The sequence below is a fragment of the Canis lupus genome, chromosome 24 (genome assembly GCF_011100685.1).
Source record: "Canis lupus familiaris isolate Mischka breed German Shepherd chromosome 24, alternate assembly UU_Cfam_GSD_1.0, whole genome shotgun sequence".
In the NCBI taxonomy this organism is placed as follows: domain Eukaryota; kingdom Metazoa; phylum Chordata; class Mammalia; order Carnivora; family Canidae; genus Canis; species Canis lupus.
Genome location: NC_049245.1, coordinates 21,049,468 through 21,074,212, shown reverse-complemented (window position 1 = coordinate 21,074,212; position 24,745 = coordinate 21,049,468). Strand labels below are relative to the sequence as shown.

At 46.5% G+C, this 24,745-nt stretch overlaps 1 protein-coding gene across 2 annotated transcripts; it reads right to left on the bottom strand.

Annotated features, from left to right (window-relative positions):
• On the bottom strand, window positions 1-23,484 carry C24H20orf96 (chromosome 24 C20orf96 homolog). 2 transcript variants are annotated; one of them, XM_038571904.1, is made up of 11 exons: window positions 22,313-23,484; window positions 21,946-21,994; window positions 21,282-21,405; window positions 12,004-12,116; window positions 7,656-7,814; window positions 5,158-5,257; window positions 4,054-4,211; window positions 3,873-3,974; window positions 3,628-3,714; window positions 2,708-2,826; window positions 1-995 (listed from the first exon to the last, which is right to left on the bottom strand). In XM_038571904.1, the coding sequence occupies exons 1-11, from the start codon at window positions 22,330-22,332 to the stop codon at window positions 935-937; spliced, it is 1,092 nt and encodes a 363-aa protein (XP_038427832.1). In that variant the 5' UTR covers window positions 22,333-23,484; the 3' UTR covers window positions 1-934. The 2 variants fall into 2 exon arrangements, with proteins under 2 accessions (XP_038427832.1, XP_038427833.1); XM_038571905.1 differs by lacking the exons at window positions 21,282-21,405; window positions 22,313-23,484 and having other exon boundaries at window positions 21,946-22,149.
• Window positions 23,485-24,745: the final 1,261 nt, after the last annotated feature.

Below are 24,745 nucleotides of genomic sequence, written 5' to 3'. Positions count from 1 at the left end.
TTTGGTGACGTCACTTTATTTCTGGATAAAGCCTCGCCTCACTTAGAACATTTATTTACCTGAGCCCTCTATTGTTTAGGACAATCTGATTAGGTGTTCTGTAGCTTGTAACCAAAAGTCACTCTTACACAGAGTGGATTGGTGGGCAACCAGAGGATTACAGCAGTCTGGGTCCCTGGGGAAGCCCCCTCTGGGGCAGAGTGTAAGGTGCAGGATGTTTATTACCAAGCAACTAGGAATCAACTGCGGGGGGGGGGGGGGGGGGGCAGGACTGGGAAGAGGGAGAAGTCAAGCTGCCCTGCAGGCCCAAGGACAATTGTAGACAGAGAGTTCTGGAGCCAGAACAGGCCTTTCAGAGTTGTGCCAAGTGAGGCCAAGATGGCCGGGCCTTTGGCATTTGCACTGCCCTGGCACTGGCCCAACAGGTCTGAGCACAAATCAGGAGGGAAGCTGGGCTCCCACTGCACCAGGGACAGAGCAGCCCAGAGCCAGGTCAGAAGGGGGGGGGTGTCACTCAGCACTTCTTGAGAAGTTCTGTGGCCCAGAGAGAGTCAGCAGTCACCTACCCCTTATCTTAAGACAAACTTCATTCCTACCACATCTTCTCAAAGCTGAGCTGGAAATCTCCAAGCAAAAGAGCAAATACAAATCCAGCTTTATTGGTAAAAAGGAGTGGCAGACTTGACTGGGGATGCCCACCTGGCCCAGGCAGCAGCACCAACCAGAGAGAAAGGAGGAAAGGTAGAGGAAGAGAGGGAGGGAAGGAGGGAGGGAGGAAGGAAAGAAGGAGGGAAAAGGGGGAGGGAGGGAGAGAAGGAAGGGAGGGAGAGCACATTAGGGTCTGAGTGGGCAAGTGGTCATGGAAGGAGACAATTCAATGCTATGGGTATGGGGAAAAGAGCAGAGAAGGAAGGCTGGCCCAAGGCCCCAACATCTAGAAGGGGAGCAGCTCTTCCACTGGGATGTTGAGGATGACATCCATGTCTGGGGTGCACCTGGTAAGGAAGAGCAAAGAGGATATGAGACGCCAAGCAAGGGCGCCAGAGTTGCAGAGTAGGGGAACACACCCTTAGGGAAATCCTGTTCTCCACAACACCTGTACTTAGTTGGGGAGCCCCATCCCCAAAGACCTGTGACCTTGCAACCCAAGTGTGCATGTGGGTGTGCACGCACACACACACCAAAAATGAAAAAGGAATGGGTTTGGCATGACTAATGTTCCCCTACAGAGGTCTAGGGTCAAGAAGGAGCAGTAACTGAGCTCTGAAATGCAGGGGCCTCTCACAACAAGCACTCTCTCTACAGTCAGAATGATCAGCTCGGACACCTGGGTGGGTGTCACCTTGAGCATTCATTCTACAGCTCTCTGAGCCCCACTCCTTCGGTCGGCACCTGTGTAATGAGCACTCACTGTGTGCCGGAACCCAGAGCAGCCTCAGTTTCCTCATTGGTCAAAGGGGGACAATAATCAATAATTCCAACCTCAGTCTTTGGCAGGCAGACTAAGTGGGGCTGTGCTGACATAGGAAAAGTGCTCAGGGATCCCTGGGTGGCGCAGCGGTTTAGTGCCTGCCTTTGGCCCAGGGCGCGATCCTGGAGACCCGGGATCGAATCCCACGTCAGGCTCCCGGTGCATGGAGCCTGCTTCTCCCTCTGCCTTTGTCTCTGCCTGCCTCTCTCTCTCTCTCTCTCTATCATAAATAAATAAAAATTTAAAAAAAAAAAAAAAAAAAAAAAGGAAAAGTGCTCAGTACCTGACGGGTATCCTTCTTGCACATAAAGGGCAAGAGCAAGGGGTTCCCACTTGCAATATATCCCCCATCTCAGGGACTAGCACACTTAGGAGGCCACAGGCTCTCTCTACCTTGTCCCAAGCTCTCATCCACTCTCATGGTTTCCATACTCTCCTGACACACATGGAGGTACATAGGCATGAAATGTTAGGATGTCTGCAATTTACAGTACCTCACAAGAAAAAATGAAGGAACGAAGATGAAGCCAATATGGCAAAAATATAACAACTCCTAATTTGGCACGGGCAACCGAGTAAGCATCAAAATATTCTCTCTGCTGTCTGTATATTTGAAATTTTTCATAATAATAGTAAAAAGATAAAGTATCTCTATATCGACAATGCCCAAACTTTCATCTCTAGCCAGTATCTATCTTCTGAGGTCCCGGATACCATCATGGAGAGGCCTGGCCTAGTGGGATCCCCAAGCTCTGCCACAAAGAGCCTGATTCAAGAAAGGCGGCCAGAGAACTGGCTTTGGAAGGAAGGAAGTTCTTCCTCGGGGGCCCAGGAGCCAGTCACGCAGAGAAAACATCCTTCTCTCCTCATGGAGTATCTTCCAGGCCATTCTTCCCTAGAGCCAACCACCCTACTCAACTCCAATTTCTTGAACAACCCAGGAGCTTAGGGGTCCACCCACTTGGTGGAAATGTGGAATCTGGGAACCAGAAGAGTCCAAAACGATTATGTGACTCATCTTCCTGTATACTAACAGGACATGAAAGCCCAGAGATGGGAAAGGTCACATCTGCCCCATGGTCAGCAGCAGAGCCAAGGTGAGACCCAAGTGAGATCCAGGTCCCCCCGTCCAGGGTTCTGCCTTCTACACCAGGCTACCTTCCTGGGGACCAGAGAGTGACTTCAAGGACACAGCATAGCGGGTTTAAGAAGCATCTCCAAAAAGAGATCACATACTTGGGTCTCCGAAGCAGAACATCCGCAAATATGATCTCTCGGGGCTCCTGGACTTGGACCTGGAGCTGCTCCACCTGGGCCTTCAATATGGGTATCTCCTCCTCAAACTGGTGGATAAACTGAGGGGAGAAGCATAGCAGGGAAAAGTGAGAAGCCCAACGTCCCCCAACAGAAGGGAGAAGAGGGTAAACCGATGAGGAGGAAGGACATCTAGGGAAATGGCACAGCTTCCTGGGCTCTCTGCTGTCTGTATATTTGAAATTTTTCATAATAATAGTAAAAAGAGAAAGCATCTCTATATTGACAATGCCCAAACTTTCATCACAGGGCCTCCTGGGCTCTGCCCCTCCATGCAGCACAAGGCTGCTTGCAAGTAGGGCCAACGTCTGATGGTGCTGAAAATGGCAAGATCTCAGAGCATGGAGACAGGTGGCAGAGGGGATTAGTACCTGGTGATGAGAATGAATGGGGGCTGGCAGAGATGGTGAAGGCCACTCACGCGGACAGTGGATGGAGGATGGTAATGAAAATGAATGCGAAAAGGGGGGTGACAGTGAAGTTCATTAACACGGCTGACGGCTAACAGCTAACGAGTGATGCTCAGTGGCCAGAATTAAGGGGCAAAGATAGGGAGTGGTAATGACAGTGAAATGATAGGTGAGCTGGCAATGCCTGGCAATGTTGCTAACGGGTCGTCACCAGTGATGCTGGTCAATGAGGCAAGGCCTGGACCTGCGCCAACCTCCTTCTCAGATGAATGGCAATGGACAGTAACAGCACTAGCAAGGAGGGAGGCCAGCACCAGAGGTGGAGACCTCCCAAGCACCAGATCAGGACAAGCCTGACTCCCACAGAGCCCGGGGCCCTCCCCACCCTTCTGCTCCTTCACAAAGAGACCGTCACCTTCCATGCCCACTCACTTCTCTGAACTTGTCCGTGCACTTGAGCATGTACTGGCTGTCCCGAGTCTTCTTCAGAAGAGCCTCCTGGTGGGGCTGCTGGCTTTTCTACAAAGGGAGAAGAGGTCTGGCCCCCATGTGCCTCTTGCTGGGCAGCAGAGCCCAGTAGAGACTAGTGGGGCACACGGGGGAAGGAGGCGGAGGACAGGAAAGGAAGCAGGTTTGCAGTGACACTCGGACACCCACCACAGCAGCTGGCTACTCACTACCACCAGAGCTTTCAGGAGTTTTTTCTTCTTCTTCTGAATCTGATTAGACAAATACTCCAGGACCATTCTGCGCATCTCATTAAGTTCATCCAGCTCATCCTAGGGGCCACAGGAGGGTGTGAGCTGCCAGGCCTGTGTCCAGGATGGGCCAGCGGGGCAGGGCCAGGAACTCTCCTACCTGCTGGCTGTCCTTTATCTGCTGCAACTGGCGCGTAAGGTTGGCAATCTGGACCGACTTGATAGGATACTCATGGTCCATGTACGTGCTCAGGAAGTTCACCTCCTTGTAGGTGTTCTCAATCTTGGCGTTCAGCTGTTCCACCTGCTGCGCCAGGTCTGCAGAGGTCAGGGACAGGAGGCAGGATCCTCCCTCAGGGACCCCTCCCAGGAGATCCCAGAGGCAAAGCTCTCCTTGGCCAATGGACTGGGGTCTGGTTGAAGCAAGCTCACACACAAAGCTAAGTCCCTAGACTCCTTTACCCCCCGCAGGAGAAGAGGCAACACTGGGTAGGAAAGAGAAACTAAACCAGGGCAAGATCACTAGACTAGGGGCACATGGGTGGCTCAGTGGTTGGTATGCCTTCAGCTTAGGTCATGATCTCAGAGTCCTGGGATCGAGTCTGCATCAGGCTCTACGAAGGAAGCCTGCTGACTTATTGTGTGCCTAACCAAGACTATCCCTCCCTGGGCCTGTCTCCTCAGGCACACGCTCCCAAGCCCAACAAACCCAGGGAGATGGGGCGACACTGACTTCCTTGAGGTGACCACTGAGACAAAGTCTGTATTGACTCCCTCCATGGGGGGGTGTCCCCGGGGTCTGAGGCTGGCTGACACACCACCCCTCCCCTTGGAAGGCATTCAGTCTGCTCCAGGGAAAAAAACCACAGGCTCAGCACAATAGAGGCCAGAGACCTGGGACCTGGCCCAGCCACTGACTCCCAGAGAGACCATGGCAGGAAGCAGAGGCAGGCTGGGCCTGGATTCTGGCTCCCGGCTGTTAAGACCTTTAGCAGGCTACCACACTTCCTCTAGGTTCAGCTTTCACATCTGTAAAATGGGTGAACAGTCCCTGCCTCATGGGTAGTTGCAACAGCTGAGAGTGTGCCCATCCATACAAAGCTTCAGTGGACCAAGAAGTAGCTCAAGAAGTAAGCTATTAGCTCTGCCTAAGAGGGGAGATGCTGGGCCCACTGGTTTCCAAAAGGTAGGTGCAAGACGAATGCCCTGCTGACTTCCCCAGAGTCAGGGAGAGGATCAAGGAATTCACCCCGGGGATTCTTACGCTTCATCTTGGACTCCTCCTTCTCTTCCCACTCCTTAAGTTCACACCTGAGCTTCTGCAGCTTCTTCTTGTTCAAGTACTCCAAGATGTCGATGACAGTCTGTGGGAGTGGCAAGGTCAGCTCGCCCCGCAACCTCTCCTGGTGCTGCCCAAGCATGGGCTCCCAAGGGACGTGGCACTTCCTTGGCTCCCAAGGGACGTGGCACTTCCCCAGATCCAAATCCACTCCCTGACCCAGCAACCCGACTGGAGGCCAGCTCAGTCACTCCAGACTGGACCCTCTCCTACAACCCATTGCAGCCAGTGGCTCTACTGCACCCAGGCACTGGCCCAAAACCAGGCAGCAGTCCCCACTCCCCTACTCCTTCTAAATGTCACCATGTGCAATGGATTTAACCCTCTACAGCCCTCAAAACCATGTCCTTTGGGCAGCCCGGGTGGCTCAGCAGTTTAGCACCGCCTTCAGCCCAGGGCCTGATCCTGGAGACCTGGGACAGAGTCCCATGTCAGGCTCCCTGCATGGAGCCTGCTTCTCCCTCTGCCTGTGTCTCTGCCTCTCTCTCTCTCTCTCTCTCTTACTTCTCCCTCTGCCTGTGTCTCTGCCTCTGTGTGTGTGTGTGTGTCTCTCTCATGAATAAATAAATAAAATCTTAAAAAAAAAACCATGTCCTTCTCTCCATCCCCATGGCCACTATCTTATTAAGTTCTCTTCACCTCCTGCCTCAAATACTACAATAGCTACCCCTAACTATTGGGGGTACACCTAACGATTCTCCTCTGATCTATGCTCCACTCCAGTCAGGATGATCGTTCTTAAAAAAAAAAAAAAAAAAGCTGGCCTCATCCCTCTCTTATTTAAAACCCTCTAGGGGTTCCCTTCTGCCCTGTAAATAAGATACAATCTCCTTACCTTAGCTGACAAAGCCCTCCCCCAGCTGGCCTGAGCCAACATGTGGCTCTTTGAGCTAGCTATGCTCCTTCTCTCCACAGGCCTTGTGCACCCATTTCCTCTGCCTAGAACTCTCCTGCTCTCTACCAACTAGCACCTACTTCTGCAGGTTTCAACCCACGCATCACTTTCTCCAGGAAAGTGACCCTCCTGTGTCTGGGTAAGAAGCCCCACTCAGGTCCCCAGATCCCCCATCCTCAGAGCAGGACACACAAACGGCTTTCTCACTGCCTGTGACCCCACTAGAATGAGAGCTTAATGTATACAAGGTGTCCCACTGATCACTGTTTCCCAAGGGCCCATAGGAAGCACTCAGGATGAACAAAAAATGTATTAATGGATTGAAGCCAGAAGATCAACAATGACTTTGTCTAAGTTTGGAGAATATTCTAAGTTCCCCAGGGCTGAATGACTGCAGTCCTTGACCTGTGTTATAGACTGAATTGTGTACCCCCAAACCCATATGTTGAAGCCCTAACCCCCAACATGACTGTACATAGAAACAGGGCCTTTAGTCAGGTAATTAAGGGAGTCAAAAGGGTGCAGAATCTGATAAGATTATGAGAAGAGGAAGAGACACCAGAACACACTCCATGTGAGCAAAGAGGAAAGGCCATATGAGAACACAGAGAGAAGGCAGCCATCTGCACCCCAAGGAGAGAGGCCTCACCAGACCTCCACCCTGCCTTGAACTTAGACTTCCAGCCTCCAGAACTATGAAAAATAACTTTCTATGTCTAAGCCACATGGGTCTATGGTGTTTTGCTATGGCTGCCTGAGCAGATTGAGTCCCCAAGACCTATTTTGTCTTCATCTCACAGGTTCCAGGGAGCTCAGTCCCTCTTCTGCTTGGGCAGACTGCAGCCAGGGGGCATTAATTCTCCATGAAATCATTTTCTGTGACTCTAGCTCTGTTCTGGCAGCTTTCCCAAGGGTATCCCAGAAGAGGCAGAGGGTGCTCCCTAGGATCTCCAGAAAGTTGCTCCCCCTGTAGACCATAAGCACCACCACTGGCTGAAGGAGGCTATCCTGGTGCCAACAGCCTGTGTTCAAGGCCCAGTTCTGACCCTTGCTAGGTGAGCGAGCTAGGGTGACCTTGAGCTAGTTATCCAGCCTATCTGCGTTTCTGTTTTTTCCTATGCAAGATAAAGATAATAATCCCCACCCCATGGGGTTGTTATAAGGATTTATATGGATACGAACAGAACACTTACGTTACACTGTGTGAGTACTGCTGGTGGTGGTTGTAGTTACAACACCCCCTTTAGGATAAGTGCTTTGTGCTCTATTTTACAGAGCTCAGAGGCTAACTCGAAGTGCCCCAGCCAATAAATGCTGGCGTTGGGATAAGCCCCCAACTCGGTAAGGTTCCAAAGCCCAAGTAGGTGGGGAGAAGTGTGTGAGAGATGCATCTTCCAGAGGGTGTTAGCAGCTTGTGCAACCGGCCGGGAGAGGGCGCCCGAGCGCTCAAGGGGACGGCGCCGTGGGCAGGACGGAGGTGCATTGGGCGGAGGCCAAGGTCGGTGGGGCGGAGGCGGTTGAACCTCACCGCAAGGCTGTCCTGCTGCTGCAGCATCGCGCGCACTTTCTGGGCCGAGCTCTCCTCCATGTCCTGGATGGACTTGATCAGCTCCCAGTTGAGCTTGGTGAGGAAGACCTCATGGCTGCGGAGCTCCTGGAGTGAGGTTCGCCGGTTCCTGAGCAACGTCTGCAGGCGGAGAGGAGGGCAAGGCTGGGAGGCGGTGCTGCGCGGGGCGGCCGGAGCCTGCCTGAGCCCAGGGACCGCTTCGCTCCCGCCGCACGCACGCCCCCTTGTGGTCTCCACTGGTAAATGCGGCCCCATTGTCTGCGGGTCACAGCACCCGATCTATTTCATCCGTTCTGAAACGTCCATTTCCCCCTAATTTTACATCTCAGAGGTGGACGCCTCTTACAACTGGTGGCATGCCACAATCTAATTGACAAAATTTGTTCGTGGGAAATAAGATAAAGCTGCACCTTATTATCACTGGCCTCTGAGAATCAAAAAAATATAGTAGTAACCATAGTTAAAAAACACCCCAGGTAGGTCAGAAAGAGGCAGAGGTGATGGGCCACGTCTGGAGAAGCAGGGGAAGCAAAATGGATGATAATCGCTACCATTGCTCATCAGGCAGCTGGGGTGAATGAGTATTCTCTCATTTCGTACATCACCCAGTGGAAAGGAGGGGGCTGAGAGGTTAAGGGGCTTGCCCCAGGTCACCTCCAGCAGGTACCCAAATCTACAGTAATAACAAGAATTGTTGAGGGCCTACTATGTGTTGGTCACTGTGCCTCACTTGGCACATGGCACATGATATCAGTTTATCCAAAGGTCCTATGTTTACTAACTCCTCTATTTTATTGCTAAATGGAGGCTCAGAGAGGTTAAGTGACTTGCCTAAAGTCACACAGCCTGTACGTAACGGCACCGGAATTGGAAAGCCAGACTTCTGACTCCCAATGTCTGCCTTCCCACCACATCAAGACAAAGAAGCAAGTGAGCTTAAAGTGGCAAGGTTTGGCTGAACCTTGTGGTGATTCAGATTTGGATGTTAGAGGGGGTCCCTGGGTGGCTCAGTGGTTTGGCGCCTGCCTTCGGCCCAGGGCGCAATCCTGGAGTCCCGGGATCAAGTCCCACATCGGGCTCCCAGCATGGAGCCTGCTTCTCCCTCCTCCTGTGTCTCTGCCTCTCTCTCTCTCTGTCTATCATAAATAAATAAATAAATCTTTAAAAAAAAAAAAAAAAGATTTGGATGTTAGTCCTAGACTTAGTTCAAATACCAGCTCTGCCACTTACTCCCTCAGGGAACCTGGGCAAATGAGTTAGCCCCCAGAACCCTGCTATACTCGTTCTAAAGGTTAGGAAGCTAACACTCGCTTCCTAGAGAAGCTGAAAAAAAACAAATGAGATAATATTCACAATCAAGCCACTTAGTGGCGGTGCCTGGCACGCTCAGGTGCACTCAGGAACTGGAGCTGATACTGTTCTAACTGGCTCTAGTGCTCCACCACCATCAGACCTATGTGCTCTCTTTATTCCTCTGTTCTTCCTCATTTCTCTGTCTTCACTAGAAGCCACCCCTTCCTGGTGCTCAGCTCCCATATTCCTCATATAATAATAAGAGTAATAGTGCAGGGGCCCCTGGGTGGCTCAGTTGGTTAAGTGTTTGCCTTTGGATCAGGTCCTGATCCCAGGGTCCGGGGATTGAGCCCCACATTGGGCTCCCTGCTCAGCGGAGAGCCTGCTTCTCCCTCTCCTTCTCCTTGCTGCTCCCCTGCTTGAGCTCTCCCTCTCTCTCTTTCTCTCTTCTCTCTGTCAAATGAATAAATAAAATCCTTGAAAAAAAAAGAGTAATACTGCAAACATACAGAGTGTGTACTATGTGCCCAAAACTATGCTCAGCACTTCACATAAACTACTTCACTTGGCACTATTATTAGCCCTGTTACACAGAAGGCCACGGAGCCAATCTCTCTGGGGCTGGCGCCAGGAATCTGTATCCTTAGCACACACCCCCGGGGATTTGGATAAACTGTAGAATTAATGACCTCTGCTCTAGAAATGGATCTTCCCTGACCACCAGATTTAGTGCAGAAACCCTGCTTTGTTTCCCTCCTGACCCTTAGCCCCAATTTGTTATTATATATTTTTCTTATTATCTTATTTTCTTCATTTTCTTATTTCTTACCTGTCTCCCCAACTAGAATGTAACGGCCAAGAGGGCAGGGGCACTAGGTGTTCTGTCACAGAGGTAGGACACAGCACATAGGATGGTGCCTGGAGCTCCATTAGTATGGGTTGAATAAATTGATGAGTAAATATTCTTTGGGGTTTTTTAATACATTTATTATTGGTCCCCCCACTACAGTGTAAGCTCCATAACAGCACCAATTCTGAGTGCCGTGTTCACAGCTGTGTCCCCAACCCCTGGCGTGGTGCCCCTCACATAGTAGGCACTCCCTCAATAGCTGCAGATTGAATAAGTAATTGTGCTGAGACTAAAGGGCAGAGTCAGGATCCTGTTCCAACTCTAAAAGCAAACCAAATGAGTAGTTTCTTCTCCCTTCCTGTTTCCCCCTTGTCTACACAGCCCATTCTCCACACAGCAGCAGCAAACCAAGGACTCCTGTGAAAACCTAGGTCATATCACATCCCTGATCTACTCAGAATCCTCCATGGTCTTACTGCCTTACTCAGCATAGAAGCATAAAGCTCTATCTTGGACTACAGAGCTGCAAACAAGTCATCACCCATACCCTCAAACCCACCATCTTTCCTCGTCTCCTGCTCTAGACACACCAACCTCAGGACCTTTGTATTTGTGGTTCCTCTGTCTGGAACATTCCTCCCTCAGATGTCACCTCTTAAGCAGCCTTCTCTGACCACCCTGCCTAAAACAGTCACAGCCACCCTTCCTCTGTGCCTCTCTAGCCTCTAATCTTACCTTTACCTTTCTTCATTGCTCTTAGCATCATAGCACATATTATATGCTTATTTGTCTTGTTTACCATCTGTCTCTCAAAGTCGAATGTGAGCTCCCTAAGGTCAGAGGCCACATCACTGGTGAATCCTCACACTTAGAACATAGTCTGGTACATAGTAGGTATTCAATAAATATTTATTGACTAAATGAATGAATGATCACAAGAGACAACATTAGGAATTGGTTGGGAGCCCAGGCTGCAGAGCTAAACTGTCCAAGTTCTAAAGTCAGGATAAAAATAACACCAGACATACAAGTTCCTCCTTTAAGAATGCTGGGCCGCCTCTGAACCATTCCGCAAAACTGGAGGTTAAAGGGAAGAAAGGTTTCAAAGCAAATACATTCTTTCTTATTTCTTATATAGTAGTCATTGTTCACTGAGCTCTTAAAAACTTTCTTGAAGGGCAGCCCTGGTGGCGCAGCGGTTTAGCACCGCTTGCAGCCTGGGGTGTGATCCTGGAGACCTGGGATCAAGTCCCACACAGGGCTCCCTCTGCCTGTGTCTCTGCCTCTCTGTCTGCCTCTCTCTCTCTCTCTGCCTCTGAATAAGTTAAAAAAAAAAAAAAAAAAAACTTTCTTGAAGAAAGTACAAATTCTTCTCCAATATTTTATAGCATTAAAAAATATATATATATATATATATTTTATAGCATTTATGTATTTAATATTCTACTTTCTGCTAGGGACACAAAAGACTCCTCCCCTTTTAGTCATTTCAAATACTTTGAAACATTGTTCAGAAGCCATAAGAAAGCAATAGATGTGAGAACACGAATTATCTAAAGCTGTATTGGATGATGTGAAAAATGTAATAGTGAGCCTCTGAGCTTTGCTCCAAGGTGCAGTTTCCCACAAAAGGTTAATTTATTAAAAAATTTCAAATGAACAAGCCACCAGATTGTGTCCCTAATGCAGTGAAATAAAAAAGCAATTCTGGGGATGCCTGGGTGGCTCAGTGGTTGAGTGTCTGCCTTCGGCTCAGGTCATGATTCCAGGATCCCCGCAGGGGGCCTGCTTCTCCCTCTGCCTATGTCTGCCTCCCTGTGTCTCTCATGAATAAATAAATAAACTTTTAAAAAAATAAACAGGTGATTCTGATCATTTTCCTGGTCTTCAATACAAAGGCAAACACCTAGCTTAACCGGCTTTGATCCCTTGTGCTATCACTTTCTTGCCATGTGACCTGGTACAAGTCTTTGATCTCCCTGCACCTCAGTTTCCCACCTGTAAAATGGGGGGTGATGATAAGCATGCCCACGGCACTGCTGAAGAGAAAGTGAGTCAAGCCCGGCAACTGCAAAACTGCATGTTCAGTGCATGTTTGCTCTCACTGTCCCCCTGTCCTCCTATCCCTACCCAGAGTCCCAGCACCGGTGGGGAGGATGCTCATACCCTCATTAGCTGAATTTTAGCCTGTGCCTTCTCAGAGTCCAACTTCCCTCTGTGCTTTTCTTGTGGATTCCTCAGCTGGCTTGTCATCAACATGGTGGGCTTGGAATACAACCCTAGGGCATGAGAAAGAGCAGAGAGGGAGTGAGGGTATGGGCAGGCCTAGGGTCTGGTCCCAGGGAATGCACCATCCAGGTGATGGCCCAAGCCCCAACCCCACCCACTCTCAACCTTATAATACATGTCAGTGAGGTGGAGCATGGGACTCACATCAATCAATAAGCTCCCAGGCCCCACTCTGGGCCTTGATATAAAGGACAGAGAAATGCAAAGGACTTCCATATGACTGCCCGGTAGCAAGGGCAAGAAGTAATGACCCAGACAGTCTGGGTTCAAACCCAGGTTCTGCTTTCTACCAGCCATTTGAGCTTGGGCAGATCACATGACCTCTCTGTGCCTCAGGTTTTCCCTCCTATAAAACAGAAGTCATCATCATGCCTACCTCATAGGGTTGTCCTGAAGATTAAATAAGATGTTACTATACCTTAAAGTGTTTGGAATAGTCCCTGACACATTCAGTGCTGAGTATGCGTTCCTAATGGTCACTGTCATAACTGATGACCTGAGGACTGGCATCAGAACCACAGCATCACACAAAGGCCCAGGAGCTGTGCTAAACTCCCAACTAGTTGTCTGAAACACCTATAAAAGCTGTGGTCCTGCCAGACAAGGACATATGGAAATAGTTCAGATCAGAATAAGACATTTGGAGGGCATGTTCTAAGAACCTCTGCTTCTTCTCAGGCCTAGACTAAAACAAATCACCCAAATCATCTGACTACTATGCCCACATTCTTGACTCCCACCAAAATCCCTGCTCCAGGTGCAACACAGTACTTTTCAGAAAATATTATTTCTTTAATGGATCAATATAGCTAACCCTGGAAAAATTTTACTAATAACTACTGAAATGATGAAGTAAATGAAAATAATTTTGTGTTACAGTTATGAATTACCTGTATATATCAGGTATTTAATTGTATTGTTTAAAAGATGGAATTATCAATAAATTAATTTTATAGTTCTAAATTTTTTAAGATTTATTTATTCATGAGAGACACAAAGAAGGAGGCAGAACACAGGCAGAGAGAAAAGCAGGCTCTCTGTGGGGAGCCCAATGTGGGACTCGATCCCAGGAACCCAGGATTATGACCTGAACCAAAAGCAGACACTCAACCACTGAGCCACCCAGGCTCCCCTATAGTTCTAATTTAAATGAGATTTTTATTTAGATTTAAGTTAAATGTTTTAGACATTCTTTTTTTTTTTTTAATATGTTATTTATTTACTCATGAGAGGCAGAGAGAGAGAGGCAGAGACACAGGCAGAGGGAGAAATAGGCTCCCCTCAAGAAGCCCGATGCAGGACTCAGTCCCGAACCTTGGGATCACGCCAAGAGCCCAAGGCAGATGCTCAACTACTGAGCCACTCAGGCATCCCAGACATTCTTATTAAATATGTATAAATTACCAAAACTTTTAAGAGAACATAGATTATCCATGCCTAGAAGTTTATTTATTAGATGTACAAGAATTATTTAAATCCTCAATGGTTTTTGTTAATCAGACAAGTGAACTATTTGAAAATGAAAAATGAATATATTAAATTTTAAAATGTGGCTTAAAAGGATTAGGGGAACCTAATTAACCAAGTTCCAAAATCCCCCTTAGGAGTGTTTATAAAAATTTTAAGATTAGTAAGTTGAACTTAAGTACTTAGAGAGATTTATAGTTTTAATAATGACTATTTATTTTCATTAGTGATAGTAGCCTTGATTTATCTTTTTTTTAATTAAACTTATTATTTGGGGATAAGTTCAAGTACATGCAGTTTTAAGAAATAATACAGAGATGAATCACTGAATTTTATTCCTGAAACCATTATTGCACTGTATGTTAACTAACTAGAATTTAAATAAAAAACTTTTTTAAAAAAGAAAGAATACAGAGAAATCCTATGTATCTTTCACCCAGTCTCTCCCAATGATAGCATTTTGCAAAACTAACTGCAATATCAGAATCATGACACTGACATTAGGATGGACAAGATACAGAACATTTCCATCAACATAAGCATCCTTCATGCTGCCTTTTATAGTCACATCCTCTTCCCTCCCCTAACCATGCTCCCCCTACCTTTGTCCATACCCCTGGCAATCACTAATCTGTCTCCATTTCCAGAATTTTGTCATTCCCAGAATGCTGTATAAATGGAACCACAAAGTATATAACTTCTGATAATGGCTTTTTTCACTCAGCAAAATTCTGTGAATTCATCCAAGTTATTGACTATACCAATAGTTCTTTCCTTCTTATTAATGGAGAGTATTCCATGGTATGGAATTATTTAACCATTATGGACTTCTGGATTCCTTCCAGTTTGGGAGTACTATAAATAAAGCTGCTATGAAACATTCATGCTCTGGCTTTGGTGCCATAAATCTTCATTTCACTGGAATAAATGCCCAAGAGTACAATTGTTGGATCATGATGAAAACTGCAGATTAGTTTCATTAGAAACTGCCATATTCTGGTGCCTAGATGGCTCAGTCCCTTGAGCATCTGACTCTTGATTTTGGCTCAGGTCATAATCTCAAAGTCATGAACTCAAGCCCCAGGTCAGACTCTGTCCTGGGCCTGGAGTCTGCTTTGGATTCCCTCTCTCTTTCTCCCTCTGCCCCTCCCCCACCTCACATGTGTGCACAGGCTCTCTCTCTCCAAAAAAAATTGCCATACTTTTTTCCAGAGCAGCTGCACCATTTTACATTCCCACCAGCAATGCCTGCATGATCAAGTTTCTCCTCTTTGCCAGTATTTGGTGTTATTCACTATTTTTCATTTTAGACATTCTGATAGATGTGTAGTGACAACTTATTGTGGTTTAATTTGCATATCCCTAATGAGTAATGATGTTGAGCATCTTTTCACGTGTTTATTTACCATCTGGATATTCTCTTCAATGAAACGTCTCTCCTTCATGTCTTTTGCCTATTTTCTTTTTTTTTTTTTTTTAAGATGTATTTATTTATTTCTGGGAGAGAGTGAGCTGAGTGCACACCAGTGAGCGGGAGGGAGGGGCAGGGGGAGAGAGAGAATCCCCAGCCCACTCAGCACTAAGCAGAGCCTGAGGTAGGACTCCATCCCATGATCTTGAGATCATGACCTGAGCCCAAATCAAGAGCTGGACCCTTGACCAACTGAACCACCCAGGTACCCCTCCTTTGCCCATTTCTTTTTTTTTTTTTAAGATTTGATTTATTGGGCAGCCCCGGGAGCTCAGCAGTTTAGCGCCACCTTCAGTCCAGGGCGTGATCTTGGAGACCCGGGATCAAGTCCCATGTCAGGCTCCCTGCATGGAGCCTGCTTCTCCTCCCTGTGTCTCTGCCTCTCTCTCTGTCTCTCATGAATGAATAAATAAAATATTTTTTTAATTTATTTATTTATTTATTTGATAAAAAGAGAGCCTGCAAGCAGGGGAGGGGCAGAGGGAGAAGGGGAAGCTGACTTCCCCCTGAGCAGGGAGTCCCACATAGGGCTCAATCTCATGGCCCTAGGACCACGGCCTGAGCCAAAGGTAGATGCTTAACTGACTAAGCCACCCAGGCAACCCTCTTTTGCTCATTTCCTAACTGAATTGTTTTTCAATTCAATTGTTAGAAATTATGGAGTTTTGAGAGTTCTAGATATGTCTCACACAGAAGTCTTTTATCAGAGGTGGTTTGCAAGTATTTTCTCCAAGTCTGTAACTTGTCTTTTCATCCTCTTCACAGGGTCTTGCACAGAACAAGTGTTTGATTTTGACGATGTCCAATTTATCCATTTATTTCATTTCTCTTTTATGGATCAAGCTGTTGGTTGAAAGTCTAAGAGCTCTTGACTTGGCCATGGATCCCAAAGGCTTTTTTCTCCTATATTTTTCTCTCAAAGTTTTTACAGTTTTACATTGAACATTTAATTTTTATTTCATCTTACATTTATATTTAGAGATAATTTTTGTCTAAGTTCTGAAACTCAAGTCAAGGTTCTTCCTCTTGCCTATGGATGTTCAATTGCTCCAGCACCATTTCTGGAAAAGGCTTTTTTTTCCTCTGCTGAACTGTTTTCACAGTCTTATCAAAAATCAGCTGGGCATACTTGTATGGCTCTATTTCTAGTTTCTCTATCTTGCTCCATTGATCTATTTGTCTATCTCTCTGCCAGTACTATGCTATCTTGATTACTTTGGGTATAATAATATGTCTCAATATCAGGTAAAGTGACTCTTCCCACATTATTTTTATTTTTCAGAATAGTTTATGTATTCTAGAGCCTTGTTTTTCTATATAAATTTTAGAATAAACCTGTCTGTCTACAAAACAACTTGCTGGGATTTTGACAGAAATTACATTAAACTTATAAACCAAATCAGGGAGAACTGGCATTTTTACTATGTTGAGTGTCCTAATTATGAACATAGTATGTCTTCCCATTTATTTAGTTCTTTGATTTCTTCCATTAGTATTAAGTAATTTTCAGTATATAGGTCCTACAGTTGCTTTGTTAAGTTTAGACCTAAATATTTCATTTTCTGGGGAACCTGCCTGGCTCAATCAGTGGAACATGCAACTCTTGATCTCAGGGTTCTAAGTTTGAGCCCCACATTACATGTGGAGATTACCTGAAAAAAACAAATAAAATCTTTAAAAAATATATTTTAGGGGCACCTGGGTGGCTCAATCAGTCAAGCATTTGCCTTCAGCTCAGCTCATGATCCTGGGGTCCTGGGATCGAGCCCCACATTGGGCTCCCTGTTTTGGGGGAGTCTCCTCCTCCCTCTGCCTACCACTCCCCCTGCTTGTGCTCTGTCAAATAAATAAATCTAATATATATACATATGTGTGTGTATGTATATATATATATATATTTATTTCTTTGGATTATAAATGAATTTTTAATTTTGCTTTCCTCATATTCAGTTAGCACATAGAAACGTGATTGGGGCACCTGGGTGGCTGAGTCCAACTCTTGATTCCAGCTCAGGTCATGATCTGAGTCACGAGATCAAGCCCTGCATGGGGCTCTGCACTAGGTGCGTGGAGCCTCCTTGGGATTCTCTCTCAAGAAGAGAGCCTCTGCTCCTCCCTCAGCTCTCACTTGCTCTAGATAGATAGATGGATAGATAGATAAAAAGAAACTTTCAAAATGTTCTTGATTTTTGTGTACTTGTATTCTGCAATCTTGATGAACTCATTAATTCTAGTTTCTTTTAAATTTAATAATTCTTTAAGATTCTCTATGTAGATGGGCATGTCATCTGTAAATAAAAACAGTTAAATAATTCTGAATCATGTCAATGTTGGTGTCTGTCTTCTCTCACTCGCTGTGATTTTCCTTATTTTTGGTATGACAAGTGATTTTTATTGTATCCTCAATGTTTTATTTTTTTTTAATTTATTTATTTATTCATGAGAGACACACAGAGAGAGAGGCAGAGACATAGGCAGAGGGAGAAGCAGGCTCCATGTAGGGAGCCTGACGTGGGACTCGATCCTGGGTCTCCAGGATCACACCCTGGGCCAAAGGCAGGCACTAAACCGCTGAACCACCGGGGCTGCCCCTGTATCCTCAATGTTTTAAACAATACTCTGGATCCTACTTCATCTTCATTTTAGCAGATAGTCACCAGTTGAAATGTAGTATAAAGGCCAGATGACTGCTCACCACTCTGGCAGTCCACCTTCTTCTTTCCAGTTTTCAGAGTCCTCTTCTGTTCATTGTGTTATGTCCAGGGCTTTTTTCAGTTGTAAAAGGGAGGACCAAAAGGTATGGAGCTACTCCATCTTGGCAGAATCAGTTGATTTATCTTTATTTTTTAAGTTTTTTAATTTATTTGTTTGAGAGAGAAAGGACATAAGCAGGGTGAGGGGTAGAGGGAGAAGCAGACTCCCCATTGAGTAGGAAGCCCAATGCAGAGCTTGATCCCAAGACCTCAGGATCACAACCTGAGCTAAAGGCAGATGCTCAACCACTGAGCAACCCAGGCGTCCCTGATTTATCTTTTTTAATACACAAAGCTGCCCTCAAGGGCATGACTTTGCATAAGACATGTTACCAACCTAAGCTTCAGTTCCTTCATCTGTAAGATGGTGATATCATCTCCAGGTCATAAGGAATGAATGAAATGATGACCTCCTTCTATCCATTTATCTCCAGTGCATTTAAAGTTTTGTGTAGTTACATGTTTGAGGTCAGCACTGTGAACTCTACACAGTTAGAAACCCAATCTGTGAACTCTACACAGGCATAAACCCAAATTCCTTTACCATGAGTCAACAATGCTAGCCCAGTGCTGGGCACATGGGTACTCAGTAAATGAAAGCTGCTGAATGAACACATGAATGAGTGAATGAATGAATGAATGAATGAAGCCTCTACAACAGAGCCTGACACAAAATAAGTCCTCAGCAAGCAGTAGCTATATTCATCATTATAATTTATACAGATGATTTCACTTGCACAAAGGCAGGAATCCTTGTGGACCCGGGCTGTGACAAGTAACCTAAATGGACTCGCAAGAAGGGAAACTGGAACACCAACTCAGGTCCATGTTTCTCTAGCACCCATACTCTCTCCACAAATACATGGTTAATATTGTGCATCCTCAAGGGGAGCCTGGGTGGCTCAGTCAGCTGAGCAATCCACTCTTGATTTCAGCTCAGGTCATGGTCTCAGAATCAGGATCAAGCTCTGTATCAGGCTCCACATTCAGTGTGGAGCCCATTTGATTCTCTCCCTCCCTCTCTCTCAGCCCTTCCCCCGACTCTTATTTTTTTTTTATTTAAAAGATTTTATTTATTTATTCATTCATGAGAGACACACAGAGATAGAGAGAGGCAGAGACACAGGAAGAGAGAGAAGCAGGCTCCATGCAGGGAGTCTGATGTGGGACTGGATCCCGGGACTCCGGAATCACGCCCAGGGCCAATGGCAGGTGCTCAACCGCTGAGCCACCCAGGTGCCCCTTCCCCCGACTCTTACAAAAAAAAAAAAAAAAAAAGATTGTGCCTCTTGGAGCCAAACTGCCAATTGTCACAGCCTGGCTCTGCCCCCTTCTACCTATGTGACTTTCAAAGTTACACCTGTCCATGCCTCATCTCTAAGAGAAGGTGGAAATAACAGCACCTACCTCGGGGTTGTTGAGAAGATTAAATGAAGTGATATGGGTCAAGTGCTGAGAATAGTATCTGGCACAAAGTAAGTGCTTGGTACATGTTAATTGCTCTTGTTCTTACCATGGTTGTGTCTGTTACATACCTCACTCCCTCCCCAGTGAAAGAAAGGAGTTTCCTTGTAGATACTGTATGACTAGGGTCTAGAGCCTAAAACAAAAATTCTGTCACTACCAAGGGTACTTTACTTTACATCAAAGAGTTTTGACAGGGGTGTTTTAATTTTTTTTTAAGATTTTATTTATTTATTCATAGAGACACAGAGAGAGAATGAGAGGCAGAGACACAGGCAGAGGGAGAAGCAGGCTCCATGCAGAGAGCCCGATGTGGGACTCGATCCAGGGTCTCCAGGATCACGCCCTGGGCTGCAGGCGGCGCTAAACCGCTGCACCACCGGGGCTGCCCTGACAGAGGTGTTTTAGATACATTGGCAGGGAGGATTTGTGGTTCTCACAAATTTGGGGGGTCCAAAAGGCATCTGGCAGTGGGGGCCAAAGATGCTAGATATCCCCCAGAACAGGACAGCCCCATAGAACACAGAATTCTCCTAAGTCCTGTATGACTTTCCAAAGCCCTAACAGATACTGATATTGGTAAAAATCTTATTTATAGTGATCTGATCCAGAACTTAACTCTTTCACATGTAAACACAAAGAATATTTTACAGGGTTTTATGGCTATGCTGACTTTTCCAAGAAAGCAGCTACCATCAAGGGAAGATTATACTTTGTTCTGTTTAGAACTTTATCAAGAGGGACGCCCGGGTGGCTCAGCGGTTGAGCGTCTGCCTTTGGCTCAGGGTGTGATCCCGGAGTCCCTGGATCAAGTCCCACGTCAGGCTCCCTGCATGGAGCCTGCTTCTCTATATCTCTTCCTCTCTGTGTGTCTCTCATAAATAAATAAAATCTTTAAAAAAAGAGGTGGGCACCATTGCAGTCATGCACCATCATGACTGCAATGACAAATCCCTCTGGATATCTGAGTCTCTGATATCCCACCACGAGTCAGTATGCATTTGCAATGGTTAAATTCACCACACATGACTCCACATCTGTGGGTAAACTTTGTCATCTAATAGAGTTCATCCTGAGCATTTCATACTGAAATATATGTTATTTAACTATAAGTAACCTTCCTTTACTTTTCCTTTACTTTACACTTAAGGAAGCATATTAAATTTTTTAATTATATACATAGATCAGTTATATTTTCTATGAAGTTTATTTCAGATACTAAAGAAATATTACAAAGTATTTGTTATTAAAAGGAATATTGGGTCTGAAAAGGTTGAGAGCAACAATGCTTTACATAGATCTCATTTAATTCTTGCAACAATTCTATCAGGTCCTCATTCTACAAATGAGAAAACTAAAGCTCAAAGAGAGAAATGGCTTTCCAAGATAGAGAACAGCCAAGATATGAACCTGTGTCAGCCTGAGCCAAGGGCCTGAGAACTCCCCTGGACAACATGACAACATGGCAGAGATTATCCTGAGTTGACAAAACCCTGTTTCCTTTCCTCTTGGACACATAGCAGGACAACGTTTCTCATCTTCCCTTTTGGTTAAGGGTGGTCATATGACTGAGTTATGGCCACTGGAATATGAGTGGGAGTGATATATGTCTTGTCATGTCTAAGCCCTGAAAAAAAATTGCCCACAAAACTACCCATATTCTTACACACGCCCTCTCTCTCTTTGCTTTCTACCAGCTGAATGCAGAAGTATCTAGCAGAGGACTTCAAGACCTTACAAACTGTCAGAGCCATAAAGGTTGAAGGAACCTGGATCCCTGAATGATCATGTAGAAAGATTACTTCCTCCCCTGCAGATCCACAAATGTACTTTGACATAAATGAGAAACAAGCTTCTGTACTAATACCTGAAACCTGGGGATTGTTTGTTACAGCAATTAGCCTAGTCTAACATAATTGATGTCACCAAAGGTGAAGCGCTTTCCATACACTTTATCCTGTCCCCAATCTGCTTATCACCCATCAAGTGCCTCTGCCCACCTGGCAGGACGCTAGTCAAAGTCTTCGTCGTGCTTTTCTGGTGGCCTCTGGTTTGTAGAACTGGAGGCAGAGTAGTAGTAGATGGCTTGGTTTTCTGCTTGGACCGCTGCCATGGAACATAATCCTACCAGATACAACACAATCAGTCACATAGCCTGATGGGTTCAAATCCTAGCTTCGCCCCTTACAGATATCTGTGGCCTTGAACAAGTGACTTTTGAGGTCTGAGCCTCAATTTTCACATCTGTAAACTAGATCTAATTATAAAACCTACCTCCACAGGTTGATGGGAGAATTCCAAGAGATGATATTTGTAAAGCATGTGGTAAGAGCTCCATAAATGTTAGCTATCACTTGTTTTATCAGCCAGCCATAATTTACTAAGCTGGATTCCAGGCTGTGAGAAACACAAGGCAGGGAAAAGACCCAAAGGGAAACCAGAGGAGCAATCAGAGATGACTAAGAAGCAGTGTATTATACCTTCATATTCTGATAAGGTGTTTGGAGGCATGGCATGGGTCCTACGGCAAATGTGTGAGACACACAGGCCTGGCACTCAAGGCTCCAGGTTCTATCGGCCGGGACAGTCCCGGCCGTGACGGACTGAGGGCCAGGCCCCTGGGTCAGCAAGCCCCCATCTCCTCCTAAGGCCTCCCCAACTCACCGGAATCTGGAAGTTGTAGACTGTGGAGCGAATCCCAGGGTGGTTGGGTCTGGAAAGAGTTGGGGCGGGAAAGAACTTCCATCATTCCCAATCCCTGGGACTGTAAGCAGCAAGCGTGAAACAGGCGTGGGACATCCACAGACACCACAGTTCACTAGGAACGGGGGCTAGCGGGGGCAGGGAGAGCGCGAGGGAGGGCGGGGCTGGCGAGGGAGGGCGGGGCTGGCGAGGGAGGGCGGGGCTGGCGAGGGAGGGCGGGGCTGGCGGGACGGCAGCAGGGAGAGGGCGGGGTCTAGAGACCGCCGCGCGGGCCCAGCGAAGGGGGACACGCATGCGCACTCGGCGACCCTTCGATGCCTCGACCTACTTCAGGAAGACGCGCGCCATTGGGGAAAATGGAAGAAGAGTCGTGGGTCCGTGCGGCCCTGATCTCTTGCGATACTTCTCTACTCGGAGTCTCCAACTTTCTTGTTTCAGCGTGCACCGCGTGGTAACCCAGGCCGCTGAGGCTTCCCAGCGAGACCAGTCCCGCTTCTCCGTCTCCAAGGAAACGGACGCAGGCTACCGAGTGCCTAGAGGGACTAACCTCTCCGAGTCCTACTCCAGTCTTTCAGCTGGCCCTGCCCATCATCCTAAAGAATTGTCATATTTCTCCTCTCATCAAACCCCCAGCGCTTTCTTCTCCATCTTTATTCTTGGCTAATGACTTTGCTTCCTAGAACACTTAAGAAAATCGTGAGGATCAGTAAACTCAATTTCACATCACTCATTTCACATCACCTCCTTACCCACCTAATCGCCTCCCTCCTGTGACAGTATAAACTGCCTAAGCCCGATTCCTACAACTGTGCACTGAAGCCTACTCTCTTCATTTGTCTCTAAGAGACCGCGCCAGCAATTCTGTTTTCTCCCATCATCCTGTATTATTCCCATATGTATTATTCCCGTCAGTATACCAACATATTTTATTCGATTTTAAAAAGTGACCACTTTGCATCTAACTACCCTGCAATTTCTACTTCACTTTACAGCACAATTCACAGAAAGGTTTACCTACTGTTGCCCTCTCCTTTCCACCTCTTTAGTCAGACTTTCGTTCTCCACCTCTCCACTAAAACTTCCCTTGTCAATGCCACCAGTGCCCTCTGCTTTGCTAAACGCCACAGTGACTCCTCTGTCGTTTTACCTGGCCTATCTGCAGCATTTGACAGAGCAGATCACTCCCTCTTTGAAACACTTTCTAAACTAGGTGCCCTAAAAACTGCTCTGGAGTGGCTTCCTGATCTCTTCTCTTCTCCTTTGATGGTTCATCCCCTTCTTCCTTTATTATTGGAGTGTCTCAAGGTTCAGTCCCAGCCCTCTCTTCTCTCTCCATTCACACTCCATTCATGTTTCCTTCAAGTCTTGTGACTTTGGATGCTATCTCTACCTGGATGCCTCCCAGATTCGTATCTCCAGCCTCTCCACTGAATTCCAGCCACACACTTCCAACAACCTACTTAGCATCTCAACTTGAGAGCCTAATGGGAATTTTTTTTTTTTTTTTAAGATTTTTATTTACTGGGACACCTGGATGGCTCAGTGGTTGAGCAACTGCCTTCAGCCCAGGGTGTGATCCTGGAGTCCCGGGATCTAGTCCCGCATAGGGCTCCTTCCATGGAGCCTGCTTCTCCCTCTGCCTGTGTCTCTGCCTCTGTGTCTCTCATGAATAAATAAAATAAAAAAAGATTTTTATTCATGAGAGACACAGAGACACAGGCAGAGGGAGAAGCAGGCTCCCTGTGGGGAACCTGATTCAGGACTCGATCCCAGGACCCTGGAATCACAACCTGAGCTGAAGGCAGATGCTCAACCACTAAGCCACCCAGGTATCCCTTAATAGGCAATTCTAACATGCAACTCTTCCTCCAACTCAAAATGGCAGCCCTCTTCCTGGAGTCACCCTTGATTCCTCTTTTGATTCACCTCATCCCAGATCAAGTCTGTCAGCAATACTTTCAAAGTACATCTGGAATCATACCACTTACGACCACCACCCACACATACACACACCTCCCTTTGTTCTGACACCCACACTACAACCTTGCAGGACAGAGAGACTTGCCTACCAAAATGTGGCCCACAGATTTTTTCCTTTCTTGCTCTCCAAAACCTACTTCTTTCAAGATCCATCTCAAATCATGCCTCCTCCAGAGTTTCCTAATGAGTTTTTTTTTTTTTTTAAGTCCAAATCTGGGGTGCCTGGGTGGCTCAGTAAGTTGAGCATCTGACTCTTGGTTTCAGCTTAGGTCATGACCTCAGGGTCATGAGACAGAGCCCTGTGTTGGGCTCTGAATTCAGCCCGGAGCCTGCCTGTTCCTTTCTGTCCCCCAGTGTCACTCCCCCTACTCGCTTGCTCTCGCACACTCTCTCTCAAATAGATAAATAAAATACTTTAACAAAAAAAATTCAATTCCAGAAGACTGTCATTTAAAACCTAGACTAGGGGGATCCCTGGGTGGCTCAGCTATTTAGTGCCGCCTTCCGCCCAGGGTGTGATCCTGAAGTCCCGGGATGGAGTCCCACATCGGGCTCCCAGCATGGAGCCTGCTTCTCCCTCTGCCTGCGTCTCTGCCTCTCTCTCTCTCTGTCTCCCATGAATAAATAAAATCTTTTTTAAAATAAATAAAATGTAGACTAAGGTGCCAAATTGACCAATTCTGATATCCTTCTATGGCAGTAATTTGCCAGAAATGAGTCATGCCTCCCCTTTGTAGATGGCCTTGGTACCCATCTGGACTGATTTGCTCAGAGGGTACCT

Bases quoted from the DNA above. Each gene is read 5' to 3' on its own strand.
- C24H20orf96 (XM_038571904.1), bottom strand. From the start codon at position 22,332: ATGGCGCGCGTCTTCCTGAA. The intron at 12,117-21,281 runs GTGGGCAGAGGC...CTCATGCCCTAG, and splicing joins TTTGACTAGCGTCCTGCCAG to GGTTGTATTCCAAGCCCACC. The intron at 3,715-3,872 runs GTGAGTAGCCAG...CTCCCTTTGTAG, and splicing joins TCCTGAAAGCTCTGGTGGTA to AAAAGCCAGCAGCCCCACCA.